At 44.4% G+C, this 21,487-nt stretch overlaps 1 protein-coding gene across 1 annotated transcript in view; it reads right to left on the bottom strand.

Moving 5' to 3' along the window:
• Positions 1-21,487, bottom strand: part of MDN1 (midasin AAA ATPase 1) — a 2,002,810-nt gene that overhangs the window by 1,921,264 nt on the left and 60,059 nt on the right. The window contains exons 4-5 of the mRNA XM_085611158.1: positions 10,804-10,911; positions 10,521-10,713 (exon numbers count right to left, since the gene is read on the bottom strand). Of these exons, the coding sequence (XP_085467284.1) occupies positions 10,521-10,713; positions 10,804-10,911 (301 nt within the window). The remainder of the gene's footprint in view (positions 1-10,520; positions 10,714-10,803; positions 10,912-21,487) is intronic.

Below are 21,487 nucleotides of genomic sequence, written 5' to 3'. Positions count from 1 at the left end.
AATCTAAGTAAATATGGAAAACATTTATTACTAGAACTTTGAGCCTTGACAAAGTCTAAGGCTAATCACAAATTATGACAAAACATGGATTGGACTAAAAGAAAGTAACGGAATTAAGTACTACTTAGAGACTTATAATCTAAAGGATGGTGTGTTAAAATAACTTTGCAGAATTTTATTTCCAACCTGGAAAGCAGGAGAGTGGCTTCTATCCACACCTGCTAAGCACCTAAGGAAACTATTACTCGACTGGAGTATTTACGTGTACTGGATAGTTACATATCCAGACTCGAGGTGCGCTCCAACCTCGAGGTGCGCTCCAACCTCGAGGTGCGCTCCAACCTCGAGGTGCGCTCCAACCTAGAGGTGCGCTCCAACCTAGAGGTGCGCTCCAACCTAGAGGTGCGCTCCAACCTAGAGGTGCGCTCCAACCTAGAGGTGCGCTCCAACCTAGAGGTGCGCTCCAACCTAGAGGTGCGCTCCAACCTAGAGGTGCGCTCCAACCTAGAGGTGCGCTCCAACCTAGAGGTGCGCTCCAACCTAGAGGTGCGCTCCAACCTAGAGGTGCGCTCCAACCTAGAGGTGCGCTCCAACCTAGAGGTGCGCTCCAACCTAGAGGTGCGCTCCAACATTTCTCTTGCCATCCTATTTCACATATCTTTCTTTTACCAGACTCAAACCATTGTTGAAGAGTAGTGCATGACCTGGCACAGCAATTGCACAGAGGATTACACTTGTTGTCATTTCTAAATGCAACCTATCACAGGAAGGATAGATTTCAGGGAACAATTCAAGTCTATCACTTACAGCAAGGACCTGCATGGTGTGTGGCCCAACTAAAAAGTCTCAATTTTGTTATTCTGTTAAATATGGAGCATGAGTAAAAATACCCATCAATTGGTCTGAACAAATTTGGCAAACATGTACATGGTTTTCAAAAGAAGTCCATTCAATTAATAAAAAGACACCAATTTGTCCTTTGATAATAATTCATTGTTCCTATGACAACAATTAGTCACAAAATAAAGACAGCAAATCATGCTCACTGTAGAAGCCCCCCACACCTCCCAGTGTAACAGAACACTAAATAACATGTACCTCAGCGCTATACAACTAACAGTACACTGACCCATAGAAAACATCTGAAGCCCGCCAGTTGTAACAAAACAGAACGCAACCTATGATGGGAATATTAACCATCATTAGAAAATTCTATTAATCATTGCAATAACCAACAGAGGGAACAGATTACAAAACCTATCAACAGTGCTTCAGTAAGCTATTGGTTTGAAGTAGACTTCTTACAGAAAAAGTAACTTATTAATACAATCAAGGAAGGACATTTCTTAATTTAATCTCCAATGAAATGTCAACTAAAGGAGAGCGAAAGATAGGATGTGAACCAAGTCAAAAATCTAGGTCCAGTGTCCTCTTCCTAATCTTCCAATGTCCTCTGCAACATAGAAATGGCACAGTAGATATTCATTAAGAGAGACCCCAATATTACTGGTTCTTAACTAGCACTCATGTGGTCTACAATCAATAGCATCAACTATACATTGTATTGTAGACAAATTTCTACATCACAGGCCAAACATCAAAGAGGACCAACCAAAAACAGCAACCTGTGAAAAGGAAACAATAGAAGCAGAAAGAATAAATGTGAAATATAAAAACGTAGGCAGGCCTAGAAAAATCTACTCACCCACTCGCTATGGCGAGTCAGATTTGATCAGGCCGACCTATTTTTAGCACCTATTCGCCCGTTCTAGCAAGTGAACTTAAGCTGGAAGGAACAGGTATTCTATTCATTCAGGAAGTGAATGGGAAATAAGACGCCTTTAAATCTCTGCTTCTCCCTTGCCTTCAGTGTCCTCAACCTGGACCTAGAGCAGGCACTGAAGGTGCCACTTTGATGGTTGATTGGCAGAGGTTGTAAACAGGATGTAGATCCTTCTGACCAAACTTATAGTAGCCATTCAAGCAAAACTGGAACGGTGTCTTCTACATCAATGGTAACAGGAAGCCCCATGTCCAGGCATTCTCAAACCATTGAGGAAACCTCCCTTCATGCTAAGTACCTCCCCGGTGCGTCTTATTCGATGATGATCTTCCGAATTTCTTCAACGAACATTTTCTGAACTTTTCATCTTTTACGACTAGGAGAGCCTTCAGCAAAGCATCCAGACACAATGCCAGAAAAATAGAATCCACTTCCTGGAGGGGACTGCTGGACACGGTGACCCGCCTGGGTAAAAGGAGACTGGGGAGAGCGGAGAACAACGCCTCACGAACAGAAGGAATGTGTCGTAGTGGCGGTGCAAGAGCCAGGGCCTGTGGCGTTGTGGAGGCAAGGTGATATTGATGAGCAGAGGACATCTTGCAGACTGCGCGGAGTTCGGACCCGGCACGGTCGCAGAGGTGAGCTGACCGCAGTGGGAGGAGCGGGGATACCCTCCCCCGACAAGATCGATCCGTCCTTGGTGGCAACACTCGAAGATCGCTCTGCCCAGGACGATCTGGTGGCGGAAGTGAGGCGGAGGTGGTTCACCAGTGGGGCGGCTGGGGGGCTCTTCGCCAAAACCGACAGGCCGAGTGGTATTGACCACTGCAGGCGGCGGGGAGTAACGGGTGCGCCCCCATAGCGAGTGGTGGCCACCATGACAGATACAGGATGGCGACTGGGCATAGTAATCGCACGGCTCTACAGACCAAGTTAGACAAGTTTGCCTGGCAGAAGCAACAGGGCGAGGAGTGAGTTGAATCGGCAGCCTCTAGTGATGGCGCGGAACCCACAAACAAGGACATACTGGAGGCCCTCACGACGGTCTGGATCTCCCTCGAGACAAGAATAGATACAGTGGCTACGGAGGTGGCATTGATCCGGGAGGATATGAAAAAAATGGCGTAGTGAATGGGTCCGGTTGAGAACACTACCAAAGAACTGGCTACATATACTACCTCTTTAAAAAACAGATGATAGAGCTGCGTGCGTCACATGAGGCGATGGCGCTACAACTTGACGATTACGAAGGTAGAATGCGATGCAACAACGTTCGCATTCTTGGCGTACCGGAGCAGGCAGAGGGATAGGCCGCAGACTTGTTAGTTGAGGACCTCGTTCTCAAGCAGCTGCAACCACGAGGCCTTTCCAAGTGTTTTTCCATTGAACGAGCCCATGGTGTACCGGGGGGCCGCCCAAAACCGAGTGCGCCTCTACAGCCGCTCTTGGCCCCGGTGTTTAACTTTCGTGACAGCAATGTTATACTACAGACCGCAAGAGCTGTGTTCCCCCCCTCCCCCCCCCCCCCGTTGACCTTCTGGAACAGCACGATAACATTCTTCCCCGACTTTACCCTGAGAGTGCAGAAACAGCGCCGCAGCTTCCTGGAGGTGAAACGCGCCCTCAGGGACCAGGAAATTAAGTGTGCAAAGTTATTTACCGCCAAATCGAGAGTTGAATCTAACGGTAAATCCTGGTTTTTCACGAGGCCGGAGGATGCCTTGGACTGGCTTGAGGGGTGAAGCACTGTTGGGCAGAAGACACGCATGGTCCCTTCCACAGCTGATGGGGTGGGAGACTGGCGAAACCAAAGGCGTTCCCCTCCACATTCTGACTCGGACTCTCAGTCTCATGTGGGTGGGCACTGAAACAGTGTATTGAGCTCGATTGGTTTGCAGACTCCTGGGTGAAGGAGACACATATGGGTGTTCTTATGGTGGGCCGCTTGCTGAGCTTTATATTTGAACCCTAACTAATGCTTTTCTTGCAGTTGGGAGGGCCATAAGGTCCGGGGGACTATTCCAGTCGGGGCCACAGGTTGCTATGTGCAGGACATGATGGTTTCTCGGATCTCAGTTCCTAAATGGGGGCGGTGGGGCCAGGGTGGATTTTTTGTGTTATATTTACATTTGGTACAGGGATGGAGTTGCTTAAGTTCTCTGAAGTTGTTTAAGGGTGGGCGACAGGCACTCTGCATGTTGGGGGCGGCAGGCGGTTTTTATCCCGCTGAGCAGGAAGACAGGGATGGGGTTGGGAGTTCAACAGGAGTTGGAGGGGATGGGGCGGCCAGGTTGGGGGTTTTCTTGGTTCTGTTTGGATATTTTTTTTTTTTTTGCATCGGGCAGTGATAATCCTTTGATCGCTACTATCCTATGTGGCATTGGTATGGTGGACAGTGGTATTCTATATCAAGGTAAGTGCAGGGTTGCTGATCACCTCAGATCGACTCTGGATGATGAATGTGGGGATACAGGTGCAGTCTACCGATTTATTTTGTTGATGGTACGCTTGTGGTGTTCTGATGACGCCTGGACAGGGACTTAGAGCGTCCACCTGGAATGTGAATGGCCTGGGGGACAAAATTAAAAGAGGTATAATCCTGCAATATATTCACCGTCATGCACTTGATATAGTGCTGCTACAGGAGACTGACTTGATAGGAAATACATGTATGGCACTGAATAGGAAGGTTTACTGCATGATTGTGCACTCTGGGTTTACTACGGGCTCCAGAGGGGTGGGGATACTCCTGCGTAAGGATTGTCCATACGTGGTACAAAACACCTGGACTGACGTGCTAGCCAGGTATGCAGCGGCCACGGGTTTGTGGGAAGGTGGAATAGTCAATGTGGTATCTGTGTATGCCCCTCCCGGACTGCAGCGCCCAACCTTGCAAGATATATGGGCTTTGGTATTGGCCCCGCCAGTGGGATCCCTGATACTGGAGGAGGGGGTGGGGGGACTTCAACCTGACAATGGACAGCCTTCGAGACAGGCTTCCGCCTAGACCTGACCCATCGTGGGAATCCCAACTTTAGGGGTTTGCTAACGCTCTGGGGGTGGTGGATGTGTAGAGGTGGTCGCACCCTCAACACACACATTATACGCACAAGTCGGGAGTTCATGGCAGTCAATCCCGGATCGACTACCTATTCAGACATGTGCACGACATTCAAGACTACGTTGAGCCCACGACTCTGGCGTGAGGTATATCTGATCACTCCCCCGTTGTGGCGGTCTTCGGCGTTCGGCATCTGAGGCGTCCTGGCACAATTACGATACAGCCGTGGGCATTAAACATACCCCACGTCAGAGAAGGTCTCCAGCAAGACACGAACTACTACTTCGATGAAAACGTGGGTTCGGTCAGATCGGCGGTTACACTTTGGGGGGCATATGGCGCAGTGATGGTGGGCCACATAACTGAGCGCAATAAGAGTGGTCGAATTAGAAAGGGACATTTTACACCTAGAGGGGGCCCTCGCCCAGGACTCAAATCCTGATATACAACACAGGATCGGAATAAAGAGGCAAGATTATAAACCGCTTCTGCTGGAGGACGCTACTATGCGATCACTGGCCACGCGTCACCGGATTTACGAACAGGGCGAGCATAAGGGTAAGCTCCTGGCGTGGCTGGAGCGTAAGGAACAGGCTGCGAAATGGGTAAGAGCGGTAACAGGCCCGAGTGGCACGTTGATCACGGACCCCCAGGGGATCGCTGACACATTTGCGTCTTATTTCGAAGAGGTTTATCGGGTCCCGCAGAACTCGCAAGCCTCATTGGCGGCGGCCCTCCTGCCCACTATCGACGTGGTGAGCCTCTCTACTCAAGATAGCAAGACACTTGACACGGATCTCTCGGTGGAAGCGGTCCAAAAAGCAATATCGGACGTTCTGTCGGGTAAAGCGATGGGTCCAAACCTATCGAGCTTCTTAAACCTATGGCTACGAAGCTAGTGCCCAACTTGTTAAACTTTTATAACGAATGCTATGACTCCGGGCTGCTGCCAGACGATATCCGTAATGCTGCCATTGTGGTGATTCATAAGCCCGGCAAACCGGCGGAGGAGTGCAAATCGTACCGCCCTATCTCGCTGTTAACGGTGGAAGCGAAAATCCTTGCCAAGCTCGTGGCCAATTGTTTGCTCCCATATCTGACAGACTTGATCCATCCAGATCAGTCAGGTTTTACGCCTGGTAGGAATATGGCTAGAAATCTCCGTCGCGTTCACAGGGTGATGGGGAGGATAGATACGATTGAGGAGGAAGCGATCTTATTGTCACGCCACGATGGCGTTTGACACTGTCGAATGGGACTATCTCTATCGCTCTACGCGGACGAGATCTTATTATATTTGGCCTCACCAGCACGATCTCTAAGTCGGGTCCTTCATATTTTCCACATCTTTGGGACACACTCGGGGTATTGGATCAATTGGTCCTAATCTCAAATGTATGCACTCTGGGGTGAACCCCCATATAGCCCTAGAGGTTACGACACCCCTGGTGGTAGAACAGGGCTTTTGTTATGTGGGCATTTTTTCACACCAGACGTTAATCTTTTCTATGAACGGAATCTTAAGAAGCCCCTGCAACGCCTGAAGTCGGATGTAATGCATTGGAGGTCGATGCCCCAGACTCTCTTGAGACGCGCCTCCCTGTTTAAAATGCTTGCTCTCCCGTGCTTTCTTTATGCCCTGGAAAATGCCCCTAACCCGGTCCCAGATTCCTACTTTTCGTAAATTGAGGGGTTGGTGCGTGGGTTGCTTTGGAAGGGTCGGCCCCCACGTATTGCCATAAATAACCTCACCATGGTGTGGTATGACGGGGGTATTGGACTGCCGGATATGCGACTTTACTATCAAGCGTTGCAGCTGACAACCATCAACAGATGGGTATTTGGAACACACGACGACCCCAATTTCTGGACAGATCACTGGCTGATGGGGAAGGGGGGATACAACAGGGCACTTTATACGATCCATCGTAAATCACGGTTGACCAGCCCCACGGCTCGCACGGTGGAAGTGTGGCATGCAGTCCAACGTAAGCTGGGGTGGCACAATCGTCTTACTAAAGCAACCCCGTTGTGGGAACCAGAAATCTTAGGTCACCTTAGCGCATATCCAGGGTTTGACAAGTGGAACCTGATTGGGATTTCTAGGGAGGGGGACTTGTGGGTGAAAGGGAAAAAGGCCACGTTCGCAGACCTTCAAAAATACCACCTTGCACCCTCTGAGACTTTTAGGTATATACAAATTAGCTACGCCATTGATTCAGCCCTCCCCGGCAATACCCCCCTTCCAGACTCCTCCCCACTGGAAGATCGACTATTGTTAGATCCCATGGACCGCAAAGCCATCTCCCGCACACACAAAAAAAATAGTGAATAATCGGATGGACCCAATGTTGAAATTACGGGAGAGCTGGGAGCGTGACTTGGGGGAGATGGAAGACGAGTACTACTGGAGGGAGGCGCTTGCTTCCCCCAGGGAGGTGGCGATTCCTTTGAGACTTCGACTGGTTCAGCTTAAGGTGCGCTACAGGGTTTATTTTGATGCAAAGTTGTTTTTTAGGTTGGGTAGGAGGCCGGACCCGCTCTTTCTATGACGATGCAACCAGACTGGTACATTCACGCACATAATCTGGGACTGCCCCCACATCCAAAAATATTGGACGGATGTCACCCGGCAACTTACCACGGCTTGTGGAAAACCCATTCAACCTTCCCCCAAACTATACCTCCTTAATATTTGGGTGGCAACAGATCTCACGCAGATGGAACAATCATGGGCAACCATGGGGTGGACCATAGCCAAACGCAACACTGCCCAGAAGTGGGGGGCTGACGTGCTGCCACGGGGAAGGGACTGGGCAACAGACATGGACTATGCCATGGTGGCCGAAAAAACGGTGTTTAAGGGGCGAGGCTTCCCCAAAAAGTGGGACCACAAATGGGGAAAGTGGAATAAATATAGGGGTGATATTTGCATTTCTCCTAGGGTGGAACTGAGGAGGGAGAGGCGAGCACTGATGGACACACTGGGTGGGACTGTGGGGACCCTTTCACCGGGCAGTCACCACTAGTACGACTCAGTACATGTACCACACATCTGTTTTCAAATGTTTATTGACCATGTAAAGATGTAATCATTGTAGAAGCTGTTATGGTATCCGGTGAGAGAAGTACTATGTATCCTTTGACTCTGCATAAGTTGCGAAGCATTATATTGATTTTGGCCTGCCATGCCACTGATTTCTGTGAAATGCCCGAGCCGATGCTTTTTTTCTTAATAAGAATTGTTTTTTAAAAAAAATTCCCTTTAAAATGGCAGGAAACCTCTAGAAAGTACCCCGGGCACCTTGATACATCACAATAAAGATATTTTGCTATGGGAGAAAAGAAAAAAAAAAGTTGAAGGACTAACAAAAAGTGGAGAATTCCCGACCCAACCACTAGATGGCAGAATAACAGCATGTGAATCTGGAAAAGAGCCATGCTGCAAAAAAAGTAGTTAGCCCAAACAAAAGTGGAAAATAAAATCCTCTTAGTAATGCAACACTGAATTACAGAAAATATGATTCCCAATTAACATAAGTTATTTGTTGCCATCTTTGTTTAAATAAAATGCAAATTGCATATGGTCAAAATGACAAAAACTAAAGCAGCTGCTATTATATACAAAGGATAAAATACATAATTTCATGAGGACAGCTGACGCAGTTAGAAATTCCTACAAATAGGTTTATCAACTTCATAGATGGGTGGAAAAGATCAGGGCTAAGCCTCAAGCAAAGTCAACTGAAAATTAAGGAGGGGAGCCGAGGGGTCTGGCTACATTGTATACTGTAGGGTAGCTCAGCTCAGTTGTATGTGGGAATGGTCTAGGGATAAGACGGAATATCAGTGGTGCTTCTTGGAATACAGGCCAGACTTGGTAGGAATTCCAGTAGATAAGACAGAGGGATAAGCAGATACACAGTCTCTAGATCTGTGGTCATGAATGCAAAGCTGAATGTCTGGAATGAGAAAAGCACCAGAGAAGGGTTTACGACCTACCTGGCCCCCTTCAAGCCACTCTTTCGGAACACAGATTTTTCACCAGAGATGGATAGAGAGGTATTCCACATGTGGGAACCAAGCAGGTGTGGCAAACTTGCAGATTCTAATGGGCAGGTCGGTGAAAAAGGTGGGTAGGGGGTGGAAAGAAACTGGGCCCTCAATCAAAGAGGGTGCAGTCAACGAGGGAGCAACCAGGGAGGCAGCACAGATAGAGAAATTCATGACGACACGGACTGATGATAGCAGATATTAAAGCCAGCCTATGAGATATAGAGGTGGAGTTTTTTGGAATACTGGGACGGAGAATTCGGTATCACACTAAGATTGCACAGACATTCTCCACAACTCAACTCAGGGGATAGTAAAACATAGACTGAATCAAATTGAGCCTGAAACTGCTGAGGTTATTATGTAGGATGGATTACAAACATCATGCAGAGACGGTGCAAGGAAACAGCAACATTACTGCATATTCTAAGGCACTGCAACAGAATCAGAAGCTTTTGCGAAGAAGTACTCGTACACATACATAAAATTATGGGCTTTAAAGTACTGAACTCAGTTCAAGCGCTTTATGGAGTTGGCTACTAGGATGAAATGGGGATTAGAGAAGGGATCGAAGAAGGTATTCACCCAACTATTTGCAGCAAAACAGACTATATTGCAGTGGTCTTCAAACTTCTTAATGCTGCACCCCCTATAAAAAAATTTAAAAAACTCATGCCCCCCCCCTCAATATTTTCACACTTATGCTGCTAAATTGCTAATGTTTAAATCGGTATAAACATATTTAAACATTGCAGTTCAGTTCTGTAACCCCTTTTCACACATACGCCAAGTCAGGATATACATGACAAAAGTGGTTAGTGATGGGCTATTACAATGTGGATTACTGCCGCTCATGTTTTGAACACTCATAACAAAGCATTATGCTTCTCTTGGCTGCTTAAGGCCCTGCAAAGGGGCGCCCGCCCGCAGTTTGAAGACCTCTGAAATATTGGAAAAATATCACCAACATATTGGGAAAGTAGGAGGTCTCTCAAAAGCTCAGGGATATAAATGGAGAATTTAGCAAATAGAGTTAACTGCTGGACTGTTTCACAGATTACTTTTAATTGCTTTCATGCCCAAAGACACTTTCAAACATCCCAGATAATCCTCAATTATGAGGGCCAGCAAGCAAATTTATTAACACAGGGTTAGATATCTCCATAGTGCTTCGGGAGGCGCATTTGCTCCCCTACATGTTTACAACACTTTTCATTCTAATGGTTTTCTTAATGTGGCAGATCTCAGATGTGTGGGGGCTCAGGGAGAGTAGTTTGTCTTTGATAGTAAATACTCTGTTACCAATACTGAAGAAAAATGTATTGAATCACAGAAATCCATGCAAAGTAGGACGAAACGCATTGGGATGATTTTGACAGTCTAAACACTATTACCATGGTCTTAGGAAAGAGGAGGAAGAAACTACAGATAGAATTATGTTGATATTGAACCAGTTTTGTGAAAAACTGAGAATGTCTAGGGTGGATTATCAATAATTTAAATTTTATTTACACAATTAAAAAGCTTTTGGAATTTGCAAGCAACTGTAAACATTTTTAGAGTGCAGGAAAAAACAGGAACTTAGTCAAGGTAATCAGGTCCTTCTTCAATGTCTTAACCTACCTGATCCTTTGGTGACATTCCATGCTTTGGAAGCACAACTCCACACACTGCTACTACCTTCTCAGACAGATCGCCAGAGACAATCTGGCCTTGTGTGTACTGCAGACCTTTCTCTCTTTGCCAGACCAGTGTGTCTGGATTGGCCAAAACAAGAGCCTTCTCCACATTCTGCATTTGCATCTCTTCTAGTGTCCTAGCAAAACATCAGTAAAACTGTTATCTTGATGCAAGGGAACAAGCTTAATTAATCAATGATACACATGATCTATTTTTTTACACTTACTTCAGCCTGAAATTTATCAGTTCCTCTGGGCTCAATATTTTCTTCAGAAAAGTTTTTTTATGTCCATCACTCATACAGGTTACCAAAGCTAAACAATTGGCAGTATACCTGAAAAAGAAAGACACTTTTGTGATCAAGTTGTTAATCACTGAATCAGCACTCTGTAAAGGTGCTAAAGTGCTTTAGAGGGCGAGCGATTAAGTAAGGGAGCACCTGATCAAAGAGCTGAGCTAAACAACCAAGGCAGAGCAGGAAAATGTTACTATCTGCAGTGATTAGGTTCAATGCCTATAACACTGCTAATGATGTGCGGACAACTTTCATACAGTCACGTTTCATTTCCATCTTATTACACCTTCTGGCAGTATATCAAGGAACATTCTTCCAAGAACTGAAGATACGACTATTTTACCCAATCTACTTCATTGTCGCAATATTACACTAACTGTTTAAAAAATAAACCAATATTTTACAGGTTTTCGGACTCCTCCGATCCCTTGTAGAGATGCATCCCCTAGATAAAATATCACATTGTCTTATCTTTACCTTTTATTCCTTAAAAAAAAAAAACCACTAGGTTTTCTTTACATTGTAAAGAAAGGCAATACAATAGGAAAGGTGACATGGTTAATGTATCTGGTCATCTTAAGATGAACATGTAGCATCTCACCTTTGCAAGACAGACCCACTGCAGAAGAAAAATGAGAAGCCATTTTATCTTCTGTAGTGTGGAGCCTTTCAGAGATTGACAAAATTGCATGTTGTGTCATGTAATACTATCTTTGAGAAGGAACGGATTTAATTATCTCTTAAAGGAGCATGAACCACTTTTGAATCACAATCAATGCAATTTATTTGATAATGTCAAACTATATGCAATAAATTTCAAAAGCGGAATGCTACATTAATGTTTCCGATGAAGAATAACTGTAGAAAGGTTAGGAGAGCACCCGGTTTGGCAATTTTTACTTTTATGTAATAAATTCACTATACCCATTTGGAAACTTAGTGTTGAATAAGTCTGTAAGCAAACACATCAAGAAATTGTGGAACATACGTAATGCACTTCAGAATTTTTAAGTGTTTGGTTGCACTGTATGTAAAGATCGTAAATAACTGTTAGCCAGTAAGGTCAGAAAATAAAAGGGCGAATAAAACAACTGAAGAGAAAATCAGAAGTAACCCAACACAGAAACCCTAAATGATTATAAACATTTATTTTTACTGTAAAACATAAAACTAAGCCTAAGTAAACGTTTATCCCATTTAAAGTTGATATACAATTGTATTCCATTAGAACCCCCTTTACTCAGCTGAGTGAAGAGAGGGAATCATAATTAGAAGTCATGGTTATTCGCTCTAAATTCATAAACAGTAGAGCAACTCCACAAGTGCATTATCCGTGGACAGAGTACTGCATGAAAATCCTGAAATAAGCACAAAAAACGACACCCGTTCATTACATGCCAGCATGTGGAAATGTTTCTGTGCATGGTGCCTTCAGAGACAGGTGGACCCGAAAACGTGTCTAAAATAGATTATCTTATTTTCTTTACTTGGCAAACTCTGGCAATAAGTTCTTTCATTTTAAACTACATTTAGCTGTCACCACTGCTAATAGGAAAATTCTCTGTAACACCTTTTTCACAGTCCCAGTGATTAGGATTTTCTAAAAGCGCTGAGAAAAGCTCCCTTCCACCCCAAATTAGTAGGTCTTACTCCCTTTGTGCACTTAAAATTGACCTTTTCAAACTAATGGGTCCCTTTTTAGAACTCATTCATGAAGCAGCGCTGAATATTTTTCATCAAAAGTTGTTTTTCTTGAGCCTAGAACATCGGTCAGAAGGGTGACTTTTTTCTGGAACCTTATTTGGTTTTCTCCTGTAGCAAAGTGTCCTTAAGATCTAATTTCAGATTTTCCTATAGATCAATGTCACTTACAATTTTATTTATCATGTATCATTCAACTTCGGCAGAAACGTCACTTCATACTCTAGAAGTGAAAAGGGTGCTGAAATACAAATTGAATAAGACCAAAACCTTTAGACAGATCAAACAACTTGTATATTATCATATGGTCCATATGGGACCGGCCTTTATCAACACACATCAAAGCTAAAAATACTGTTTCTTATATAAATTGCTTGTTATCAAACGGCTAGGAGTCCCTTTCGAACAAGTCTACGGCTCATTCAACAGGTGGAAAAGCAGCTACTGCTTATTGATGTCAAATGTGCCAATTCCATATTTTTGCAAAGCACGAGCCTGGAGATCTGTGCAAACATTAACCTAACATTATTGCATTGAAACTGACTACAGAACAAATGCTTTGATAAAGAAAGCCCCTTGCACCATGTATTTGCTTAGAAACGAACCCTCCAGTGGTTTTCGACTCTATTCTGTTTATGAACATCAGAGAGAATCTCATGACACAGAAGGAAAAGTTAAATTACCTGTAATCTTATTTCTATGTTAGGAGTATTGTCTCCCACTCCATAAACAATGCTCCTTTATTCAAAGGCTTTGGCAAATACTCTAAAGGCAGTGACCATCCCAATGTATTTTCTTCCAGCAAACAGCCTCACTAACTGCACTACATGATGGTAAGGCTGGTAGCCGCAAGATTTCCTTTAAGGTGCCGTCAATTAGCTCAGTATGTGCCCAGCCTATCAGTGGCTACACATTCCCCGCATTTTTAGGCTTCAAAAAGTGTTTTCCCACAGTCGCCTCGTTAATTTGGACTTGCTTTTTTAAACCAAACAAACGGTGCCTCTTACATACTTTAGTTGTAAAATGAAAAATAAATAAACATTACTAAAATGGTCATCCAGCACATCTGCAGACATATTCTACTCTTTATGGATGCCTGGAGAATCAAATTACAAAGAAAAGGGCCAGTTGTTGCACCAGTTTAGTCAGGTTTTTGCTACTACCTTCAAAGGCTCCAATTAGCTACTTGGATAGCAAGTTGGCTATGGTCATGTAGGTCAGTCGAAAGGAAACTGACATCCTTGAAGACACTACTAATCACTACATTAGGAAGCCACATAAAAGTAAGTGACTTAAGATTTGGTCAGCGGTTCTCCACTTGAGAAGCCAACTAATGGGAATATTTGCTTGATGATTTCATTTTCAGTTGTATCCTACATTATCATTTGTTTATTTTAAGAATTTTTCATAGTGCATCTGCACCAAAATTTTGTGTTAGGGCAATTCACATCTGAACAGAACCAGAATACACATCTGAACAGAACCAGAATACAATGACATATTGTAAATAGCTATAGTATGTAAGGGGCAATCTCATATAACCAAAAACTGACAAGAAATGCTTTTTAAAACGAGATAAAGCTGTACAAACGTTTCTGTACTTTCTTCACAGAGAAGGATTAAAACGCTGCGGTGTTTCTTTTTCTATCCTGTCTGTTGTTATTCCACAAGGGACTCTGCGAGTACATCAGAAGTACTCCTGACTTTGTGTATTGTTCTGGGGCAGAGGCCAAATTTGCAGTTTTAAAGGGTGTATACATGCTCCGATACCAGGTTATAAGCTAATTGTCAATAGCTGGCAAGCAATTAGAGTCAAACGTGCAGGCCTTCTTAGAAGTTTCTTGTATTTAAGATAGTCTGGCTTAACTGAGATCCTTAATTTACGGAGGGGAGTTAAGTGTGTGAAATGTATGTCCTTGGCATGTGTGGGACCAGCAGACTGCAGAGAGACTATTGTTTGTGGAGGACACTATAAACTGGTCTGCACAATGATAATGCTGCCACATTAGTTACCCATCCAGCGAAGGTGCCGGAAACTGCCCAGAAGTAAGCGCACTGCGCCGCCTGCACACAGTTTTTATCACCGCTTCACCACCGACTTCTTAACTTACTTTAAATGGTTCTCAATCTCTCTTTTAATGTTTTAAGTCTCTCCTTTCTAAATACTTCCCCGGTCCACCAGCGCAACCAGTGCTGATTGAGTAGAGGGAAGCTGCTATTTCTGTTTTTTAATGTAAAACGGGCTTACCTGCACCGCACTGTGACTCGCTGACACCATTCCACAAATCCACCCCGATCCTAGTGGTGGGAGGTCCCCTCGGCAGGGGTGACCCGCACTCACTTCAGCCGGGCCAGCCTCGCACAGCCATCTTTGAAGTGAGACGGTCTAGTCTCTGTCAAACTGACGCGGGGTCTTAGCCATAAAAGGCCAACATGGCGCTAATGCGCAGGGGCGCACCAAAGGCAAGCTCGACTGAGCCCGTCCGCACCTGGACCGCGCCCAGCGCCAGCCCCCCTGGTCCGTTTGGCCAAAAACAAAGGGAGACCATCAGCTACTCACGCAATGCCTTGTTATCCTTAAGACCACCAGCTGACAGCATTGCAGACACTCTGCACTGCATTCCCGCCCAGTCACCCCTGCCTAACTCGTGCCCCTCAAATTCTGGCTCATCCGGGACAAACTGGAAGCGCATGTCAGGGGCTAAGGGGTAGCTGAACAGTTCAACCGAAAGAGTAGGGATCCCAAAAACACAAGCATTACCTGTATGCTAGTGAATACAAGGTCTTTAGTGAAACATCATCAGGAATTTTCCGACCTGATCATAAACCAGCATGCGGACGTGACATTCGTAACAGAAACCTGGGGAGACCCTAACTCAGGTCCTGAAATGTTCGCAACCACCCCCCCCAGGCTACTCTATCTACAGGCTTGACAGAAAATTTAAATAAGGAGGTGGGCTGGCAATATTGTACAGGGATCACTTCAAAATGACCTTCAAACCTCTCACCACAACTGGGTTCGAGGCTATAACCTCTTCTGTGCAAGCGCCAGGTTTACAAGCCATTAAGGGCCTGCTGATATACCGGCCACCTGGACCAAGTGGTTGCTTCATAGACCAGCTTAGCCCGCCAATAGAATCCACCATTACCAATGCCAACTACCTGGTACTGGGAGATATTAACTTTCATTTGGAAAAGGAATTACACCCAGACTCCCATTTATCGAATTCATGATCACTTTCGGGCTATCCCTAATCACGAAAGGTCCGACACACATAGCAGGACATATGCTTGATGGAATTTTTTCAAACTATAAGGCTACTATCCTACTCTCTTCTCTCCCTCTCACCTGGTCCGACCACTGGGCCGTCAACTGGCAGATTCTGTCAGAGAACTGCAAGTTGCACAGAAACACAATCCAAAAATCCGCAAGCAGACCCTGGCACAAAATTCGGGAGGCAGAACTGAGAGATGCCCTTTCCCCTGGGAACTTGCAGAGGACCTGGAACAAAGAGTGGAAAACTTTTCTATCTGGCTAAATTCAGCCTTGGGCATAGTGGCACCACTGAGCCATAAAACGGCAGTCAAAAAAGTATCCCAACCATGGTATAATGAAAATATTAGGAGATCAAGACAGGACTGTCGAAGGCAAGAACAAAGATGGAGAAAAAAGTATGATGTAGAAGAGAAAATTAGGTACAAAAACTAGCAGAACATAAAAATTATCGTAGCAGCAAAAACCTCCTACTACTCCGAACAGATCAAAGCAGACTGCAACGCAAATAAAACCCTTTTCCATGTCATAAACAAACTGATCATACCTACCAGTCCAAACCACGCAGTAATAAATCAACATTTTTGCAACACAATAGCATCTTTATTCCAGGAAAAGGTTGCAAACATCTTTCCCAGCCTCTCAGCTAAAAGAGTATATGGTGAAACTGGGGAGCATGCCCCAATGATGTTAGCCGCCTCTCCACATTTAAGGCTCTCTCATAGGAGCAATTAGCAAAACTCATTCCACTCATTAAATCTGGGGCACCACAAGACCCCTTTCCCCCTAAGGTAATGCACATGATTCCTGCCCAAGTGGCACAATACCTTGGCCATAGATTGAATTCCATACTGGCGGGAAGAACCTTCCCAACACACTGGAAACAAGCCTCCATTCTACCTCTGATAAAGAAGGACAACCTGAATGCATTGGATCCTAATAACTACCGCCCGATCTCAAGGCTCCCTTTTGCTGCCAAGCTGGCGGAGAAAGTTATGAATCAGAAACCTTCTGAGTACTTAGAGGAAAATCAACTTTTGGATGATAATTAACACGGTTTCAGAAAAAAACGAAGCACTGAGTCAGCTTTGGTAACAGCCACTGAGGAGATTCGGGAAGTGCTGGGCAGGGGAGGGACCGTGGCACTTATCCTGTTGGATCTTTCTGCGGCCTTTGATATGGTTAGCCACAATATCGTAGTGGACCGTATGCGTAGCCTCGGGATTGAGGATGCAGCACTAGATCTCCTCAAATCCTTCCTGGCAAGCAGCATACGGTCTCAATGGGCAATTATACATCTAAGCCTTTCCTCCTTACCCTGCGGAGTCCCTCAGGGGTCAGCCCTGAGCCCAACACTTTTTAACCTTAACTTGGCTCCACTTGCAACAATTATGAAAAGTGCACGCTTTCACCCGACGTCCTTCGTCGATGACACCCAAATTGTGATGTCGTTGGCAAAACCCGAAAACAACTTGGGTATGGCACTCAAAAACTGTATGACCAATGTACGTAAGTGGATGGATTACAACTACCTCTAACTAAATTCCACCAAAACTGAGGTCATCCTCGTTGGTAACAACCCCTCACTCTGGACGCCAGAATGGTGGCCACCCGAACTGCACTCACTCCCCGAACCAGTAAAGAAAGTCAAAAACCTGGGCGTGTTGATAGATAAAGAACTGAAGTTCAGGGATCAGGACAACAAAATCACATCAGTCTCCTTCTTGTCGCTAAAGCTTATAAAAAAAGATTGAAAGATTTCTGCCCCCGGAACTCCTGAGAAAGGCCGTTAGCGCATTGGTTTTTACGAAGATAGATTACTGTAATAGCCTCTATCTCACTCTTGCAGCTGGCCTTGAAAAGAAGCTCCAGACCCTGCAAAACGCTGCTGCTCGCTTCCTTCTCAAAATTCCCAATTACGAATCAGCAAGAGAAGCCATCATGAAACTGCACTAGCTTCCGGTCAAACAACGCTGCAAATTTAAGGCTCTTTGCCTGGCTTACAAGGCGCTACATGGACTGGGGCCGGATCATTTTAGAGAGAGACTCAAATGGTTCATCCCAGCCAGGACACTACGCTCTGGCTACGCAATGAATTTGATTGTTACCTCCTTTAGGAGAACCAACTGGGGAGGAAAGAGCTTCTCCACGGCCACAGCAGTGCTCTGCAACAGCCTCCCAATGGCACTTAAAGTTGCGCCCGCTCTACTCACTTCCAGAAAGGTCCTAAGGACCTGGCTTTTCCCTCAGAAGACTTAAGGTCACCCTGCCCAAGCTAAACTTGTTGAGGTCATCTAACACTGCAACTTTTTCAGGTCCTATAGCTCCAAGACGCCTAACGGCATGAGTTGCGCTTTCCACAAATTATATAAATAAATAAATGTTCCATGCTGATGGCCTCATTTCACGGACACATTTTAGCTTCCTGGGTCTCTGCCCACACTGTGGCAGGCTGGGAGAGGAGCAAAACGTTACTAAACTGTAACAATAGTTTTAAGGTTGATACTATTCTAGAACTGAATACCATGCAGTCCTTATTCTTTTTTTTAGCTTAGAAAGAAATAATTTTCAATTAACGGATTTAGATACGGACCATGAAGTTTTATGAAGTTTACAAGAAGCCTACAATGCTCCACAACATATTTGCCAACTTCAAAATCTATTTTTTAAAATGATCTGCACTGGGGAATAGAATTTCATAAAAATTCATTAAAATGTTTAACACTTCTGCTCCCTAGGTAGGTAGGAGGGAAACATTAATAGTTTTATGCACGAACATGTTTAGAGCTGTGAATCAACTTAAAAACAGCATTTCATTCAGGCAGATCGGTTTGAAAAGCTCAAAGTAGCAAATTCATGTTTTAATTTTTTTGCCCTACTGCAGACCCGTCCCGTTTGAATGTCCATATAACGTTTTGTCAATGTGTAAACAGACACCCAAGTAGCTGCATTACGCGACTGAAAAACAGGCATTACAAACAGAAACAAGAAAAGTGGCATTATTACTAATTGGATTTCTTAAAGTTTAAAACAAAGCTTTATTGGCTAATGATTAACATGTCAACATACATTGATCAAATAATCATTGATCAATTAATGTCACAAATGTTTCCTGGATAGCTAGCTTCCCTAAGAGGTTACATGAGTAACAAGCATTGGCATAGCCAACAGGTCTCGCCTTTGGGACCTTAGAATTGTTTAGCCAGAGCTAAAGGCATTACCGATTTTTTTTTTTTTTTTTTTAAATCAATGGCAGTGACGAGAAATTTTTTTATCACAGGAGTATAAATATCACAAAATACCTTAAACCATTGTGCAAGTTCATATTGTGCGTATGCTACGTCTACACATTACAGCAGCACTGTATAAACGAGTGACATTCTAATTAAAACACATATTAATAGATCGGTATGTACTAACTGTAAACCAATGCAGTAAATTCGCAATATTTTAGCTTTGAGTTCGGAGCGTGGGGGGTTGCCGCGTTTTTCGTGATAGTGTGAGTAGGAGAAATGCTAACACGATGATTTACTTTAAAAGTATTTTCCAGGTTGTTCCTCAACACATAGTCGAGGCAGCATATCCATCCAAGCTTTCTCAGTTATTAAGCAACCACATGCACATTGTCATTTGAGAGGAGAGTGAAGTGTTCTCGGAAACGTATCCTAGGTCCTATTTATAAATTAAGTCTCACACGTACAGCGAATGGCTGAATGATACCAACAAGCATTATTATGCACTAAGGAAAGTGCAACGCATATTTCGAAGACAAATGGGTGTTCTGCAGGATTTTAGTGTATCGAAAGCCCTCTTAGAAAATTGTATGTAATTATCAATTCTAGAGCATATTTTTGGTGGCCATTGGTGTGTTTGAAGTCTTCAATGTCGATTAATACGGTAGTGCGTACAGTTCCAAGTAGAGCCAACAGGCAGACAAAAGCCTGCCGTCAGCAGCAGAAAGACCTTCCACATCCAGCTTTCAATGGAAAAATAAAAGGCCTAAAAGCACTCATACCTGTCGTTGTACAATTCAAGATGTAGAGTCCACTGTGTTGTTGCCCGACTGCTGCGAAAGCGCAATTGGTGTTTTTATCTCATTCAAACAACTACTAAACAGTAATGGAGGTATTTTTATGCTGTGCCTATTCTTGAATACAAAATACGGCACACAACTCACCTTTTTGACTTGATCATCCTTTAATTCTGTGAAGTACTATACTACGAGTTGTGCAGCGATCATCCCGCCAGATTAAATGCGGCAAGTGGAGTGTTTCGACACAAAAAAAAGCTTGATACAGGTCAGCTATGAGTTATTCTTATTGTCGCCGAGCAAGATTCCCAAAATCAGACCACCGCAGATCTCCACTCAAGTGGAAGAAAGATGTAAAGGTTTTTTTTCTACACAGTACTGGTGACTGGGTGATTCTGGCCCACTTCCTGGTCTTGGATTGGCTGTGTACGTGAGCAGTGAGTGGCGAAGAAAGAGTGACAAGGGACCGGGTAGACATAATGGGCTGTCTGCCCTCCTGATGTAGAAATGGGAGACTGGTCTTGCGAATGGGATATTCGAAAGAGCTATTACGAGAGGGCTCTGTTAATTGATGCAGGGAGTTGGGTTCGAAGAAAAGGTTTGCAGAAAAGATGCGCGATGACGATGCTCCTCTTGAGTTGTGAGGGCAGTCGAGAGGGGAGGGTGCTGCCCCAAGTTGTGAGACAGAAGTGATTGCTTGGTGTGTAATTCCCAAACATTGAGAGTGTTACTGTTTCTTAGAGCGGTGCTCTGTTCTTTACCTTCACTAGTTTTCAAGATACAGTGCCCGGCACTGTCCTTTATGGAGCTGTTTTTCACCATTTAATTTATTTTTCTTTTTTCATTATTTTTGCACACTGTACCCATACTCTCACAGTTTTTGGTGGTGGGCTCCATGTTGTGGCGTGGAAAAGTTTCTCCAACGAAAACGGATGTCCATGCGCTGGGAGGGGCATATATGGCTCCGCTGACGTCCCGTCCGTGGACGACGTCAGGGTAGAGCTATGCGGCGCCACCCCCTGCACGCAGAGGTGCTGCTGCGGAAAGTTTTCCGGATCCAGTCTGACACCAGGGGATATTCTAAGTTAAGGAATCTGCGGCTAGATGTCTATCAGATAAGGAAAGTTACACCGATAGACTGTTGTACAAAGATGACATTTTCTGACAAATTTTGGATGAATACATAAAACAACCTTATCACAATGTCAGAGTAGGCACGGCAGGCGGAAAGTCAGATTCTTCCTAGTCATATGCAGGCCACAAATGATGTCACCTTCAACGTTAAATTTCACTGCGGGTGTGTTTGTCCACAATAGGGCCAAATGGTTTTTATAACCTGTGTCCTGACCTTGTGACAATATTGCAAAGGCTCTGCTCTTGAAATTTGGTGCACAAATACCTGACATAGTGATACCTCATATAGGTATCATCTGCACTTTTTTATATGTATTACCTACTGGAAGTCGCCAGTAGGTAGTTATAGTAAGGACCTAGTTTCCATAGGAAACTCATTTGTTGTTTTCGCAATAACTTTGGCACCGGTTGAGGAATCTTCGCGAAATTTTCAAGACTTATGGCACGTTACGGTCAGCTCCTATCTTGAAAGTTTT

Source organism: Triturus cristatus, chromosome 6 (genome assembly GCF_964204655.1).
Source record: "Triturus cristatus chromosome 6, aTriCri1.1, whole genome shotgun sequence".
NCBI lineage: Eukaryota > Metazoa > Chordata > Amphibia > Caudata > Salamandridae > Triturus > Triturus cristatus.
This window is presented reverse-complemented; position numbering and strand designations above follow the sequence as displayed.